A 16,378-nucleotide genomic window follows, 5' to 3' on the forward strand; every position below is an offset into this window, starting at 1 on the left:
CGCAAAGCCAGGACTGAAAATATAACAGACAAAAGGTAAGGAAATCAGTGTCCCGAATTTTGGATTTTGTCTGAAATGTCGCCTAATTTCACTTCTCATTTATGATCCACTTTAGGTCACTCGGGTCCTTTTGCCACTCCTAGTGCTGCTCTGTCATACTCTGTCTTTGCTTGACTGCAGGACTGGAGCCCTGAGCCTGATCAAAAGTACCACAGCAGCACAGGATCACAGTCATCAAGCCTCTAAAAATACCCAACTCTGTGCCGACCACCTTTCCAAGCTATATTCACCTCTGTGCTCCCCTCTTTGCAGTTCCACTCCTCCTTTGACCTTCCTCACTCCACTGCATGGGGCATCCTTGACTATTACCGTCCCACCGCAGCCTGAGCTTCTCACCACCATCCGCATTCAAATAAAAAACCTATCTAATCTGCCACCTCTTGATTGTCTAGTTTTGGGTTAACCATTTCTGTGTAACACTAGAACTCATTAGAGTTTGTACCTATAACTCAGAAGCACTAAATGTTCTTTAACCATCGAATGTGCAACGCTCCTCCGTTTCTGCCCCATGCTTATGGTGCCTGCTTTCAAAAAGCAGACATGGTAACAGGAAAAACACTTGTTTAACTTTTAACAACCAGTGGGTGGCGCCATGCATCTTTTACATACAGTCTATGATGTGAACATATCTTTACAGATTTAATTAAAAGTAAGATGGAATTTCTAATTTGCTAATTATTGAGAGAGAGCGATAGAGAGAGGAAAAAGTCAGCTATTTCCTCTCTTTATATTAGAAAAAAGGATTATCTTTGACTTTTGAAGGTAAGGAAGGACTCTCAGAACTTTGCCACCATTTCTTTGACTTTTTATGGTCTAAATGCTTACAAATTCAAGCTAAATAGATAACAAAATGCAATTTGAAACACTTGCAATTTTATTTAGTAAAAACTGTAAAGCACCTTTTGTATAATAATCATCCTTCCACAAAAGAGCTATATATATATTTATATATTCTGCTATAAATGACCATGCTTTCACTGCACTGCACAATAAAAAAATTACTTCATTTGCTTAATTGCGTTGCTTCCTCTTTCAGTGGTGGAAGCTTGAATCAAGCTCACTGGTTCTGGGTCATCACCCAGAGCTTATTACAAACAGTATAAAGGGATCAGCATCTCCCTCCCCTCAGTGTCCCCCAGAAACCTGAACAGAATAATGAGCAGTAAACAGGGAGAGTAGCAGAGAGGCAGAAGAGGGGGGTCTCCAGCTCAAGGGCTGACAAAGAAGGGGGGGTCTCCACAAAGACTCACTCAAGCTGTTGCAGTCACATGGGCAGAGTTTTTTTCAATAAACCAATGAAAAGAGTTTTACAGCCCAGCCTCGAGTCCTTGTTTTGGATGTCAGTGGCAGCAACATGAGTGAATCCGCACAAGACAGAGTGCCGACGGCAGTGAACCTCCACCTGAACGGGACCGCAGCTTTGGAGCAGCAAGACGAGAACATGAGCTCCGGCCTGTTTGGTACGTAATGTTCTTCTGTTAATTTCTCAGAACTCTTATCATAAAGTTTAACTGTTTTCCCCCTTTGCTCTCTGCCACCCAGATATCAAAGTGTTTAACTTTGTGATGATCACTTTGGCCTTTTGTATACTTTCCATCACTGCCTTGTACTGCATTACCGTCTGCTACAACCGTTCCAGGTGAGCCTAATGGACTAAAGCATGTTTATAGATATGTGCAACTCCTAGCTTAATTGAGGTAACAGCTGAATGAAATTGTGTATTTGTTTAAATTAAAACTGATAATCTTAAAGAGTGACCAGGTAATCCAAAGTAAAGTTACATGTCAGTGTAATTACTACTGCTTTGTTCAACAGGCAGTCAAAAAGAGCACAATTATACGAGAGCGCAGTGACCCGAGGCGAGCTGGAGGATCCCGTGGCAGTCAAAGCAGTGAAGAGATCGACGAGTTTCATCAACCCTCTCACCTTCTTCAGGAAACCAGAGGCACCAAAGGACAACTCCCGGATCTATTACATCTACAGTAACCCGCTGCCCGTAGGAGGGAAGGATGAAGATGAGGAGGGAGCCAATAAAGCCATTGGCGTACCAGAGGAGCAACAGGTGCTCTCATTGTCTCACTCGTTTCAAGAGTTCGCCAGTGATCCTAAAAGTGGCGTCGTCCTGGACCCTCCAATATTTTACATGCAGCTTTAGAGGGTGGGAAACAGTTCTAACAGGATTAGCTAGAGGCACTTGACTCAGTCTGAAAGGTTTGAAGTTTGACACCTCCAGCTATGTGTATGAAAACTTCTCACCAAGATGTGAAGGGCACTACATCAGTTGTACAACCTAGATTCAGTAGTCTGTGATACACTACTCAGAACTACTACTACTGTAGATTTCTTTTGCTCTAAAAGAGTCTGAAAAATGTATTCCATATGTTTCATGAACACTCAATATATGCTAATAGTTCATCAGAAGTTATTTCCCCTCACAAAACAGTAAGGATATAAAAGTGCTTCTTGCTTTTGACAGATCTTTAATAAAACTGCTGATGTAATGTGCTTTACAAAAGAAGCTGGGTGCGAGACATGGAGAAACATGAGAAAATACAAACGTTTATCACTGCAGAGCAATCAACAGTAATCCTGGGCAAAATGACCACACAAGAGTTGGTCCTCAGATGATCAGCTGGGTCTCTCTGATCAGCCACTCTAATGCCTCCTGCCTACCCTGCCTCTCCAACTCTGCTCCAACCACCTCCCGACACTTCCTGTGGTACTCATTCACCCAGTCCCGCTGCAGGAGAGGAGAGCCAAGAGTCAAACCACATATACACGGCATAATGTAATACAGGATTTCAATAACATTGCAAGCTGAGAATGTTCATATTCACTGCACAGAATAAAAAGCTGATAATACTGGATGTGCAGAATTTGAAGTTTTTACCACATATATAACTGTGATAAACTCCGAGTTAGGGCTGTGCGATATGACCAAAATCTCATATCCCGATATTAAGACATCTATCGTCTGATAACGATATAAATGACAAAAATGTAACATTTTCTGTAAATTCTGTGAATCTCGGGCAGCTCGACTTGCGTTAAGTGTTTCCAGCTGGGCGTCGTGTATCTGGAGTCGAGTGTTTTAACCGATGCATGAAACTACACATTTTTAGACATAAGTTGTAACAGCCGCCGTTTTTTGTGTGAGTATTTATTACACGGCGTGCTGCGGGGAAAAGCCTGTTCTAACGTTTGAGTCTAAGGTTTATTTTTTAGCACCTGGCGGCTCTTTTTTGCTTCCCATCCGTAAACACTCTGCATCTTTCACGTGATTCAGTTTATTTTGAAAAGTCTCAACAGGATCTTGAGCTTTATTGTGAAAGGTTTATGTGGAACAAGCGGACACACGGTGGTTTTACCGTCGTTGTTGCTAACGACAACGCATAAAAACAAACGCTTGTCTGTCTGTAGTGTGGTTATATTCAATGTAAGAGAAAGAGACAACTTTAAGAAATTAATATAGCCACTACAGTGACCATCAAAATAACGAAAAAATATTGCCGTAAACAGTTCATTTTGCGACACCACGAAACAAACGATTGCGTAAAAAATATATCGTTATATCGAACAACCCTACTCTGAGTATACATATACAGATTTTTCTTTTTATCCGAGTACCAAAACCTTACCTCCTTCTGAGTGAGAAGCTCTGTATTCATCATTTTCACTTGGATGGGAACCAGAGTGAGAGGCTCAAATGTCAGACTACCCCTGTTTCTGTAGTTGTACTGCACATACAGACAGAAAAACAAAAACATCATTAATTCATCTCATTATTTTGCTACAAAGAATTAAAAGTAAAGAACATCTTAATGGTTATAACGACTCATAGATATTTAGAGAATGTGTAAAAAAAAAAATCGTATGTTTGATCTACTGCATTTCTGAACATTCATTTGACCTGTTTTAACACGTACTTTGGGCTTAGCTGGTACAACGAGGACCACATTTTCCAGACGAATGCCAAAAGATCCATCTTCATAGTATCCAGGTTCTACAAAGAAATAACACACACAAACACACAAATTATAGCCAGCTGAGCTTTGGTAGACTTTTTCTCCTAGGACGTGGCGTCCACACATGTGGACATCACATTTTGGGTTTTCTAGACTAAAATACTACATTTTGCTCTACAAGTGCCTGATATCCACTTACGAGGACATTAGACTGCCACTAATCTATCAAAAAGTGAATGTCCTGATATGTGGATCCGTTTTTTCTCAGAAACAAAAGTCAGTTTTAAAAAAAACAAAAAAACAAACAAACACGTAATTCTTTGTTTTTACATTCATCCCAATCAGCCCAAATAGCAAAGAGAAAGAAAAATTGCATGCCATGAAAGAGTTCGGGTACTTAGGAGGTTAAATTTGGATATTTTTATAAGATTTTCTTTCAATCTCTGGAAAAACTACAGGTTCCTCTTTTGACTTGTACACTACTTGGATAAGCAGATATCTCCAGAGGAGATACAATGATGTAGCAGTTTTTGACTGTATTATATCACAGAAAAAAATAGAAGGTTAATGGAAAAAGTCAATTAATTATTGACTTTGTTTCATTTCCAGTGTACTCACTGTATTTATTGTTTTAGCTCTTTCCTGAATTTGCTGCTGGGGTTTCTCTGAATAACTGGACATTTATTAATCGAACAGCTGCTCTGTAAACACTGCAAATGCAACAGATTCTTCATTTTATGATCCAGTATACAGTAGATCATACCATCACTGACAATCATGCCGGCCTCCAGCGGTTCATCTGCGAAGGTTTTGTAGCTGATGCCGCAAGGCCCCTCGTGAACGTTGAGGAAACAGCCCACCCCATGACCTGTACCATGGAGGTAGTCCAGCCCAGACTCCCACAGGGCTGCACGGGCAAACGAATCCAAGAGGTGGCCTGGTAAAGGAATAGAGGTTTAGATCAAAATGTCTTTTACTTCTCTGCTTGTGCATGTTAAAATACTGAGTGTATGAGCATAAAATACTGGTGGCAGCCAGTGGTAACTCTTAGCCTACTAGTAGATGCACCTATGGTAATAATTTCAAACTTCCATGTCCCCTGGCAGGGTGACAGCTTCCGGCTTTTTCCGCGATATAATCATAACACGATTGTTCTTCCTTTGGCATAAGACACAGTTCAAGATTGTAAGTAAACAAGCTTGATTGGCCAAAAAGATGCCCGTGTTATGAGCGATAAAATGTTTATCTTGTAGAAATAAAACATTTGTATTCCTGAATAGACAGAACAAGTACTAATCACCGTGAGTCATCTGGAACTTTGTTAGCTATTTTGGTGTAAAATCGTTATTTTTAACATCCGTGTACTGAAAACAACATCAGCATAGTCTTAACGACAGAGCCGAGTGCCGCACCTTTTGTTCCATTGGGGAAAATGGCAGCGCTGACAGCTATGTGTCCCTTCAGTACGTAGGTAAAGCATTCCTATGAGGAAAATAACACACATATTACAAAGATACATATAATAGTCTTTGTAAATAAACAGTACTTAGTCAACCTAAGTGTAATTCAATTAAATTAACCGGTGGCAGGAAATATTCTGAGCAATCACACAAACTTACCTTCTCAAAAGCAGATGGTGTCCCGAAGTGCATGGTACGTGTGACGTCTGTTGTTCCATCACTGCAAAAGACGTAAAGAGGTAACTGATTATCCTAAAGACATCTGCTCTGCAGCATTTAAAAACAACCTTACTTACACGTATTGAGCTCCAGAGTCGATGAGATAAACTTCATTTACGGTGAGGGTCCTGTTGGTCTCAGGCAGTGGTCTACAAGCAAAAACATGAAATCACAGATACAAGCTAAAACTATGGATTAACAAAAATGACACAAATACAGTTTTTATTTGCAAACTAACCTGTAATGTATGATCGCTCCATGTGGACCAACACTGGAAATTGTTGGGAAGCTGAGACCCACAAAATCTTTCTGCTGACTGAAAAAAGTGCAAGAAAATGGTAAGCATTAATGACAGCCATGATTATACCATGAGAAATATTTTAAATATTTACATTGGAGAGACCAAACAGCCACTTCACAAGCGCATGGCACAAACTAGAAGAGCCACCTCCACAGGACAAGACTCAGCAGTCCATCTGCATCTTAAGGATAAAGGACACTCTTTCGAGGATGCCAATGTTCACATTTTGGACAGAGAGGACAGATGGTTTGAAAGAGGAGTGAAAGAAGCCATCTATGTCCACTGTGAGCGGCCATCTTTGAACAGAGGCGGTGGTTTACGACACCAACTGTCTGCCATCTATAATCCAGTTTTGAGTTCCCTCCCCAGACGCCTTAACGCCCACTCACATCCTGGGCCATCTGACCTCAGACAAAGACAAATTTCTTCTTTTTAATGTGATTGAGATGATCGGGGTTTGTTGTTATACAGCAAACAGCTACATTTTAATCAATAACAACTTCTCCGCCTGCTTCCAGCACTTCCTGCTAGCACCTGGTGGGAGTTTGTTTCCCATATTTGCACTATTTTTGCTTACTATAGAAAAGGCAAATGTGCCATTTATTAGTTTTTAAAAAAGTATTTTTTTTAAATGACATATGACACTTTCACCTTTTTACCCCAGAGGGATAAAATATTGCAAAAGCTTAATACCAGGTAAGATTAATACCAGAACTTCAGCACTTTGTTTTCCTCCTATGTCCAGTAGAGGGAGCTGTGACCATTCTGTGCTCTGCACACTTTTACTCTGCAAGTTTACACAGGGGCTTCAAACCAAATAGCCTTACATCTGAGTTTAAGAAAAACAACCCCCCCCCCCCCCCCCAAAAAAAAAAACTATTATTGAGGTCGCACAGTGACCGTGAGAATTCAAGCACACTGAATGTAAGTAAAGCAAAAAGAAAAATCTTAAAAAAAAAAAAAAAAAAAAAAAAAAAAAAAAAAGTACACAAAACAACAGAAATAAAAAGCAAAAGAAAAGGCTCACAAAACAAATAAACAAAACCGTCACAGAACACAAGAAACTTAAGTTTTAGGAGACAATAAAGTGACGGACCAACCATGGAAGTGATGAGCTCACAGTAAACATCTAACAGAAACTCTGCTTCCTGCTTCTTTTCAGCGTGCCACAGTGCACACCTTCACATTTTTGTGTGATTTTGTTTGCACCGTAAGTTTGCATCAGTACAGGTTCACTAACGACATTCAATGAAGGTGCACCTGTTTAGCATCATATATGTATATTTATACACGACTTGTCTTGTTTTGAAAGGGGCTTCGTATTGTGATTATATTTTAGTTTTCCATAAAGAAAAGAGCTTAGAGAAGTGAATGCATTTTAGAAATACAGTTGTAAACGCTTGCTTGTAATTAAAACCTAATCGGCCCAGTTTCAGACAAGTGACAATAAGTGATCTTAATCCATCCATGTGATGGCAGACAGAGGTTCCCGTTTCTGGTAAAGACGGCTTTGTGCTCTATTTTTACCTTACCATTTAATTAAAAACCCTTTCAGTTGCACATGAGGGAGGATGCAGATTGGAACTGCACCAGCATCTTTTAAAGACATCCTTTCCAAGAAGGAAGCTGTTGAAGCTAAACTGGATGAGCTTGATCAACGTTATGTTAAACAAAAAAGCAAAACAAAACACACCTACGTAATTCTTCTGCCTTATCAGCAGCAGATATCTCAGTCACGTTGCCGTTTGGAATCTGTAAAAAAACCAACGCATGTGAAACTCAACAAGGAGACAACAAGGAAGACGTTAAAGCTCATGACAAAATGTAATGTGACCATAGCATTCCTACACTCACAGTGAAAAAAAATGAAACGTGTGTTTCCTGGAGTAAGTGAAAATCTGTATAGAGGGTCTTTCCCTTACAATACAAGGCAACTGTTGTGATTAGGTGCTATATGAACTTTTCAATTGAATTGAAGCCAGAATTGAAAATTCCAGAGATGCATGCATGAAAATAAAATTCCAAAAACAAAACAAAAAAAATACGATACCTCCTTTTCCAACCAAGCAAAGAGTTCACAAAGTGCCACTGCATCTTTGATCTGTTGGCAAAGGCACAAACACACAGTTTATAAAAATATTAGACACACTAATATGTTTTACACTACATATTTCAGGGGTCAGTGATTCTTACATGTGCCATTTTCATGCCTTGAATCTCTGTGGCATTTTTCACAGCTTTGCCGAGGCAGAGTGGAGTGTAGGGAATTGGAGATCGGTGAGTCTTTACCCAAAAAAAACAAACAAAAAAAACAAAAACACAACACCAGGAGAAAACATTAAACATGCAGCTCTTTTACTATTTTTTTTAAATATATTCATACTAAATGAGAAATATTTATTGTATTTTGCTGTATTTTTATAAATGTAATGAACCAGTTTCACATCGGGTAGAGCAGATTCATGTTACATATTAAGAATTGTTAGTTTTGCTAAAGTTACAATATATTTTTCAAGTTTTACTTGCTAATGCAGGTGAGAAAATGAGTATTTCTACCAGACACTTAAATGTCTGTAATCTTATAGGTCTCTGTCCTATTTCTGAGAATTTAAAACATAGCATGTTTTCAAAAATCTGACCCTATAATCTGAGAATGTGTCATCTGATAGGTACAAGGAAACAGACAGGCAATATTTTTCTAAACTGTAAAAACTCTCTGACATTTACAAATAACCCCTGAGCCACAAAGTACTCAGGTATGTTTTTACCAACCACTGGTATTTAAAGCAGATACTACTTCTTCATATTTGTGTAAACAGACACGACCTAGATGCAATCCAGCTTTTTTTTTTTAATCTTCTTTATCTTCTTTTGTGAACACCAGAAGCCAACGATGAGCCTCTAAACATGAACTATTTATATCTACAGTGAGGAAACGATCACTGCTGAATTTATGAGACCAAACAGCTTTTAAAGGATGCCAAAGACAAGATTTTAGACCTGCATGAGCCTGGAACTGTTGGTACGATTATTCAGAAGTGGCCAATATACAAAATGACCTTCAACCACCCTTTGTCTGCAGCTCCATGTAAGACCCTGCCTCATGGGTGGTTGGCAAGGATGTCTTACTTCAGTGCTTGGCAACAAGGATTTCTCCACCAAGGACTACGTCATGTTCTGCTTGGGGATTGAATACTTATTTCACTCTCTGATATGAAAATCAGTTTATAACTTTTATGTAACGTGTTTGTTTTGGATTTGCAGTCGATATTCTGTCTCTTCCTGTTCAAATGAAACTACCACATAAATTACAGCACGTTCACTTCTTCATAAGGGAGCAAACTTACAAATTTTGCAGTGACTCAAGTAATGATTTCCCTCTTGATTAATCATTTCTCTCACCTTAGGGATGACCTGTGTGAGAGCACAACTGGCTTTATCACAAATCCACACTTTGTCCTTTGGGCCAAGTGCAGCACAGATGGCCTGGAGCTCAGTGTAGACCGACTCATACGGAAATGTCTGGATACTGAGCTCAGGTTTGCTAGGGGAGTCCAGCTGCAGATGCTCTCTCATTGCAGGGTCAGAAAGACGCTTGAGGTCCACAAAAAACCTGCAGAGAGGAAAGGGTTGCTGAGTGAAAAAGTGAAATGGTTAACACAGGAGGAAACCCTGTTCCTCTGGCTTTGGGAGGTGTAATCTGGATGTGCCCTTAACTAGCTACTAAATACATACAGTGTACATATCGCAATACATATAGTATACAATCTTTCATTAGCACTAACAGATGTGATTGCACTAAACACAATGAAAATGCACTTCAGTTATTCGGACATCTCTCAAATTATACAAACTACTGTCTAAGTTTTACAGTAAAGCACTGTTTGTCCAAATTCATAATCACTGATGCATCATACTGGACGTCACCTTATTGTACTCATTCCCACAATGGTATATGCAAAGAAAACTGGGTTGTACTCAATGTCTGCCCCGCGAAGGTTGAAAAGCCCTGAGAAAACAAAACGATAAGATGACAGATTAAAAAAATTAAACAAACAAAAGAAAAAAAAGAAATACCCTATTCTTCCTTCTATTATGATGCATCATATAGCAATGAATACTTTAATTCTCATGAAACAATGAGCCAGTATGAAGTGGGTGGTGTAAAATATCAGTGTTATTATTGAACTGTCATTCATCCTTACAGGTTTCATCTCTATAATCTACAACTATAATCTGCTGGTTGAAGCCATCCAGCCCTAAATGTTACCTGCTGACAATCAAAATAAGTCTTCATCTAATAAACAGGACAATCAGAAACAAGAGCAAATAAAGCACGGTGAACGCTGAGATCCTTGAATCTAAAGCAGTGGTTCTTAACCTGGGTTCGATCGAACCCTAGGGGTTCGGTGAGTCGGTCTCAGGGGTTCAGCGGAGCCTCCACCATGACATGCACGGCTCATTTTGTGCACCAATAAAAAAACACATCTATGTCTTGAATTTGAAAAAAAAAATCACCTTTTATTTTTCACTAAAGAGGGGTTCAGTGAATGCGCATATGAAACTGGTGGGGTTCGGTACCTCCAACAAGGTTAAGAACCACTGATCTAAAGGGACACTCGCACATGTGTCCTCTGCTTGTTATCACGTACCAAACAGTAATATTTAAATCATGCACATTGAAGAGCTTAGCTGAACTGCACTCAGGAGCAGGATAGGAAAACTGAACCGTACACGCAATCTCATCCAGTGCTGTTGCAACAAACCAGGTGATCTTCCTCTCTGACATCTTGGCTCGCAGCGTTGTGATCTTGTCTTGCCAGGAAATACCTACACAAAGCATAAATAACACACAAAGACACAAGTTTGTTTCATACAATGCCTATACATCTAGTTACTCAAGACTGGAAACGTAATTAAAAAGGCCATTAAACTGTGTCTAGATTATGTGGATTTCTAAAAGTAATACACCATTTTTTTAATTAAAAAAAAAAACAGACAAACACTTAATAAGCTACTATTAAAAATAAAAAGAGGCTACATGTAAAATGGTTTTAATGCTATTTAATTGCACTGACCAGTGAAGTCTAATCCCAGGCTACGGAGTTGTGTGCTGGGTCTTTCTGGTCGGTCCGGCCAGACGGCATCGATAAGGTTATCCTGCACTGCTACCAACGAGTGGCCAGCACTGGACAGAGCCTTGAACATGTTCTTCCATTGGTCTGAAACACAATATGAGATTTCTTAACAAGCACAAATACCAAATAAAAAAAACAAACAAACATAGTGTTACTTCATATGGACAACAGAGTCACACTCTGCAGTAATATCAGCCAGCACGCATAGTTTCAAAGTCCAACCAGCTAATCTCATGAAGCTCATGCTGATTAAGTCGTATTAGCCTACTTACAGTTATTGCAAGCTGCATGGCAACCCACATCCACCCAAATTTGTCCTTTCATTCGGTTTTTGACAATTCAGATAACTTTATTTATCTCCATGTGGGTATTAGATGATGTCTTATCTGTTGTCAACCATGTGTGCTCTTCTATACTGTGCTATTGGTATAAATTTGAAGTTAAAAAGAAATGGCTATCGATTGTAAACAATATTCTTCTGATTACACAGATCCTAACTGAATTTTTATTTATTTAGGGTGATTTGTGGGTCTGAAGTGGAGACGCTGCAGGCTGCCTCTACTCTACAACAAAATGCAAGTGTATTTGTCTGAGAGCTTACGAATTCCTCCATTTTTTTGTGCAAGTTAAAATCTAATAAGATGAGCTAGAAATGTTCAAATCATGCACTCTTGTTGCATACTGGAATATTTCCTTTAGCCTCGGTTGCCTCACTGCAGCATGAGTGGTTTTCCAAGTAAAGCTTGCAATGCTAATTCACTGAACTAACATGAATATGATACTGTAGCTTACCAGCAGCAATGATCCAAGGATCTACTCCCACTTTTGAGTTTTCAGGAAGAACACTGATCAGCCAGTCTTCCTGTGAGGGTGTCTCCTTCAGCCCTGTATATGATTATTAAAATCAGTTTATGACACCTTCAAGACATGTGAATGTATAATATAAATGACTCATACCAATGTGGAAGATGGAATACTAAAATGTATGAGTGTCTACACTCGGTGCGGACACAAATAGTGTCTAAACTCAAGTTTGGGACACTTTTTCCAGTCTTAGAATAAATAAACATTCTGACTTATTGTCTAGCTGTGACTGAAGCCTTATTACTCATGCTGTGACAGATCTAAATGTCCATGTTGTGCCTGTGCAGCTGCTCCATTAGAGAGCCTCAAACTTTAAAAGCACATGTAGTTAAATTTAACTTTTAAAATGAGAAGAAAAAAGATCCGTTGGTGTTTGTACTTTATGTGACAGAGAGAGATTTTTTCATCACTGAAACACCAAGGTGGACATTACCCATCTTCATCAGGGTCCAGTTGTTGTCCATCTGCTGGTTGGCTTGCAGGAAGTATCGGCCATCAGTCCACATTGCAGCATGCTGCTCTGTAACGATGGCTGTGCCTGAATGGCAAAGTATGGAAGAAATTTTGTTCAGCACTTTCTTTTGGCTACTTGGCTTTATTTGTACAAAAAGCATATCTATTCATTTCTCTGAAGCAACATATAAGGTTTATACCTCTGAAATGACAGCAGTGAACAAGCAGCCTGAGAAAGAGTGAATTCTTCTTGTCTCGTGTAAAACTGTGGTTATGTCAGGGCAAAAGGCCAGATTTCCACAGTGTTTTCTTACGTTTAAAAAAACCCAAAAACACCTTTCTTGAAAGTTCACAGCCTTTAATGGGAAAGAAAACTACTTTTCAACATGAAACTAGGTGCACTGGTGTTTTTTGTTCTGCTTTACCCTTAACAAACGAGTCTGAACGAGAGATATCAAATATCATTCTGAGTTATCAAATGTTCCAGATTTTTTTGCAGTGAAAATGTTTGATTATACCTACACTTGAGTGTGCAATGGGAATCATGCACAAGCAATACAAACCTGCAGAGCCGTCGAATCCAGAGATGAATTCACGTCTGCAGTCACACGGTGCAATGTATTCACTCTGAAAGTCACAGGGACACGGGAGAAATCAGCTTCATTAACAATCACTGTGAAGTGGCCATCCACCCAACAAACATTTTAATTGCCACCATCGCTGCTAGTCATGTGCATGAAGAAAAGGGCAGGGTTAGGGGAGTGTAATGAGCAAAGGGCTACAATCAGTTGCAAAGGTCAGACAAGACCATGAGAAGTAAATTAAAGTGAATTAAGAAGTGAATTGAGTTCACAGTGAGAAGGGAAATTAGAGAAGGGACAGAAGTAAGAGGAGCAGCTGAGAGATTTTCCATGTGTCTTGCTAACAGGTTGTGTAAAGATATTTATTGTACTAAATGTGATTTGATTTACCTGATGTGCATCTCCAGATGGGATTATGTAGGCTTGTATAGGCTCAGAGAAGTATTTACAGTTCTTCATTGCCTGACGGAGCTGCCTGAGCAGCTCTCCAGTTATCTTTGGAGACATAGCCTTTTCTGAATGGCAAAGGAGATATGTTTGAAAGAAGTCAAGAAAAACATTAAAATAAAAAAAATAAAAAATCTAAACATACATAGTTTAAAAAAAGCAATCTCAAAATGCATCATAAGATAGGCTCTAGTTTCTTGTCAAAGCACAGATCAGTGTCCAAAAACACTGATGTCAAGCACTGATACACCAGTACTCAATAGGTAATCAGATATTCTGGTACAATTCCAAAACACAGATGTGAACCACATCTGTGTTTTGGAATTGTACCAGAGATTGTACCAGAGATTACCTGACTTTTCGGATGGCATGTTGAATTCAGATGACTGAAACTGAACAGACTGACGACAACCTACCAAACTATTCACGTGGAGCTCAAAGTCACAGGCCACACCTGGACCTTTATTCTGCTGCAGTATGCTGAATAAGCAACTGTTACTGAAGTCAGAGTTAAATATTAAAAGAATAAGCTGACTGGGTTGAGGTGGCATTTGTGTGACCCTTTGCACTACAATAATCACCTACAGCAGTGGATTCCCCCATCACTCTCCACAGTGTGTGTGAGGCTGTGTAAAAAGAATCCACAAACCGACCAATCAGGTAGCAGTATTCTACATCGATGAGGTCTCCTATTGGCTAGAAGCTCAGCGTGCGGTTGTTGTTTACAAGTTGACATGAAATGAATCAGCTGCATTCAGTATCTGAACCACTAGCTAGTTAATTTTCTCAATAAAATCCAATTATTGTATCCGAGTGTGTTTTTAAAAAGTAATAAAACAGACAAACGCAGAGTCTGTAGCCGACTTTTGTTTCCATTAAGGCATCACTTTTTTTCCTTGAAAAGGCCAAACAGAACACACAAATAACTAACTCATTCCGAGTATCGGCGATGGATTTACATGTGGGTGTGGTAACACACCGGTGGAATATTAGGAAAGTTGCTAGCTAATTATCCAGCTTTACAGCTGAAAGGAAGCGCTTTTCTCGCAGCTTTCGTGCAGACAATACTACAGGCGTGGGCGGACTGGTCGTTTTCCTCGTTTTGAAAACAGTCCACAGCCTTCTGTACTCGCGCTGAGTCGCCTTGAAACAAAACGCTAGCATTTCAATCCGCAGCTAGCGACCATAAAACGGTAAAGTAGTCCCCCGCATGCAGCCAGTGAAGTGCTGAATACACACCCGGTGGTTTCGCCTTGAAAATGCGACACTCAGATTTAAAATCGAAGCGCTCTTTTAACCAGCTCGGACCTTGTGTTAATTTACAAAACAGGAGGCTGCCATTTCGTTGTTGACGTTTGTGGTCACGTGACGGTAGCTTCTTCCAGTAGACGTAGCGGGATCCAGACTCGCCTCTTCCTCTGTGAATAATTCATGCGCTCTCTACTGCAATAAACGAAATACCATTTCATTAATATTTAAGACTGTGTCCACGCAGTAGATCTCTGAGAGTGCGAAAAGAATCAAAGTGTGTAAAGTAAGTGAAAGGCTACATGTGAGAGAACTGAATCAAGCACACAAATATACACGATGATCAGCCTGAATCTAATATATCATTAGTTCAATTCAATTCAATTTGATTTTAAGTTGTGGCTTCTAATAATTTGTATTTGTTTATTATTAGTTTGAAAGATTTCTATTTCTTCTATGGATTTAAATGATCGATCTTTATCATTTTTATATCTTTGTACAAGAAAGTTGAAGAATGGAGTGTGCACAGGGTGGAGTGTTTGGAGATGAATCTCAGGGTGATTTGTGACAGAGAAGCAAGAGTGATGGTAGTGTTTTACAAGGACAGGACTGGAAATGAGTATATCCGAGGGACATACTCAGGTTGAGTGGTTTGGAGACAAAGTTGTAATTATTTGGGTATGCTAAGGATGGATAGTGGACATACTGGACGAAGGATATTGAATATGGAGCTGACGTGCAGGAGGAAAAGAGAGACCTCTGAGAAGATTCATGGATGTAGTGACAGAGAACAGAGATCCTAGGGATAGCGTGAGGTACTGTCACTAAGTAAGACAGATGCCGATGATCAGCTGTGGTGAGCCCTAAAAGAAGTAGCCAATACAAGAAAAAGAAGAAAAATTTTTTTTACAGTCTTGTTTGTTACATTTTCTATTGTCTGTTGTCTTTTCATATGGAATAAAATTTGATTTGATTGAAATTTTGTTTGCTTAGATGTGGCCGGTTGTCTGATACATACTCCTGAATAGATTACTGATGGGTACAGAACCCTGAAAAAACATAAAGAGGAGTGGGTAAAAATCTCCCCTGAGATGTGTGCAAACCTGCTGACCAACTACAACATATGTTTTATTGTAAATGGACTGGTTCTTATATAGCGCTTTTCTACTCTGAGCACTCAAAGCGCTTTACATAACTTCACATTCACCCATTTAAACAAGCACTTTTTGCTTTGTTTTTCTATGTAAGTGCTTTCTAACTGTCACACAATATTGCTCTGCATCAGAGAGCAACATGCAGACTAGAGCAATCAACCTTCTGACTAGGAGATGACCTCCTGAGCTACAGCCACCCCACAGCTACTGCTGTGCTTTTTCACAGAGTAATGTTTTTCTTGGGGATCAAATGTTTATTACACTCCATGACAAACCAATTTAAACTTTTATATATTGTGTTTTTTTTCTGGATTATTTGATCATTTTACCTCTCTTCGGTAACACTTTAAAACCTAGTGTATCATATTTGATTTGCTCTCCTGATATTTAGAACGTAGTATTGATATTTTAACCTTTGCCTTTTGGGGAGTTTTTTTGAAACTTTTTAAAAACTTAAATGATACAATTTTAAGAATGATTGAAATACT

General features: G+C 39.2%; 2 protein-coding genes across 3 annotated transcripts; one reads left to right on the forward strand and one right to left on the reverse strand.

The window, feature by feature from the left end:
- Positions 1–1,212: 1,212 nt before the first annotated feature.
- Positions 1,213–2,922, forward strand: si:dkey-246e1.3. Its single transcript, XM_042224539.1, has 3 exons — positions 1,213–1,520; positions 1,603–1,699; positions 1,876–2,922. Exons 1-3 carry the CDS (start codon positions 1,415–1,417, stop codon positions 2,213–2,215), a joined length of 543 nt encoding a protein of 180 aa, XP_042080473.1. The 5' UTR covers positions 1,213–1,414; the 3' UTR covers positions 2,216–2,922.
- xpnpep1 (X-prolyl aminopeptidase (aminopeptidase P) 1, soluble) lies at positions 2,524–14,865 on the reverse strand. 2 transcript variants are annotated; one of them, XM_005931320.3, is made up of 20 exons: positions 14,728–14,865; positions 13,432–13,556; positions 13,024–13,087; positions 12,441–12,545; positions 11,936–12,028; positions 11,084–11,227; positions 10,740–10,835; positions 9,933–10,014; positions 9,408–9,618; positions 8,199–8,288; positions 8,056–8,106; positions 7,699–7,757; positions 5,943–6,020; positions 5,782–5,853; positions 5,645–5,705; positions 5,438–5,507; positions 4,789–4,962; positions 3,987–4,063; positions 3,699–3,797; positions 2,524–2,800 (listed from the first exon to the last, which is right to left on the reverse strand). In XM_005931320.3, the coding sequence occupies exons 2-20, from the start codon at positions 13,546–13,548 to the stop codon at positions 2,681–2,683; spliced, it is 1,863 nt and encodes a 620-aa protein (XP_005931382.1). In that variant the 5' UTR covers positions 13,549–13,556; positions 14,728–14,865; the 3' UTR covers positions 2,524–2,680. The 2 variants fall into 2 exon arrangements, with proteins under 2 accessions (XP_005931382.1, XP_005931379.1); XM_005931317.3 differs by lacking the exon at positions 14,728–14,865 and adding an exon at positions 13,841–14,716.
- Between the last annotated feature and the right edge of the window lie 1,513 nt (positions 14,866–16,378).

The sequence above is a fragment of the Haplochromis burtoni genome, unplaced genomic scaffold (assembly GCF_018398535.1).
Source record: "Haplochromis burtoni strain Fernald_Lab_line unplaced genomic scaffold, NCSU_Asbu1 Contig_140, whole genome shotgun sequence".
NCBI lineage: Eukaryota > Metazoa > Chordata > Actinopteri > Cichliformes > Cichlidae > Haplochromis > Haplochromis burtoni.

Bases quoted from the DNA above. Each gene is read 5' to 3' on its own strand.
- si:dkey-246e1.3 (XM_042224539.1), top strand. From the start codon at position 1,415: ATGAGTGAATCCGCACAAGACAGAGTGCCGACGGCAGTGAACCTCCAC. The intron at 1,521-1,602 runs GTACGTAATGTT...TCTGCCACCCAG, and splicing joins CATGAGCTCCGGCCTGTTTG to ATATCAAAGTGTTTAACTTT. The intron at 1,700-1,875 runs GTGAGCCTAATG...TTTGTTCAACAG, and splicing joins GTCTGCTACAACCGTTCCAG to GCAGTCAAAAAGAGCACAAT.
- xpnpep1 (XM_005931317.3), bottom strand. From the start codon at position 14,039: ATGCCACCTCAACCCAGTCAGCTTATTCTTTTAATATTTAACTCTGAC. The intron at 6,021-7,698 runs GTGTGTTTTGTT...CACTTTTTTCAG, and splicing joins AAGGCAGAAGAATTACGTAG to TCAGCAGAAAGATTTTGTGG. The intron at 5,706-5,781 runs GTAAGTAAGGTT...CGTCTTTTGCAG, and splicing joins GACTCTGGAGCTCAATACGT to TGATGGAACAACAGACGTCA.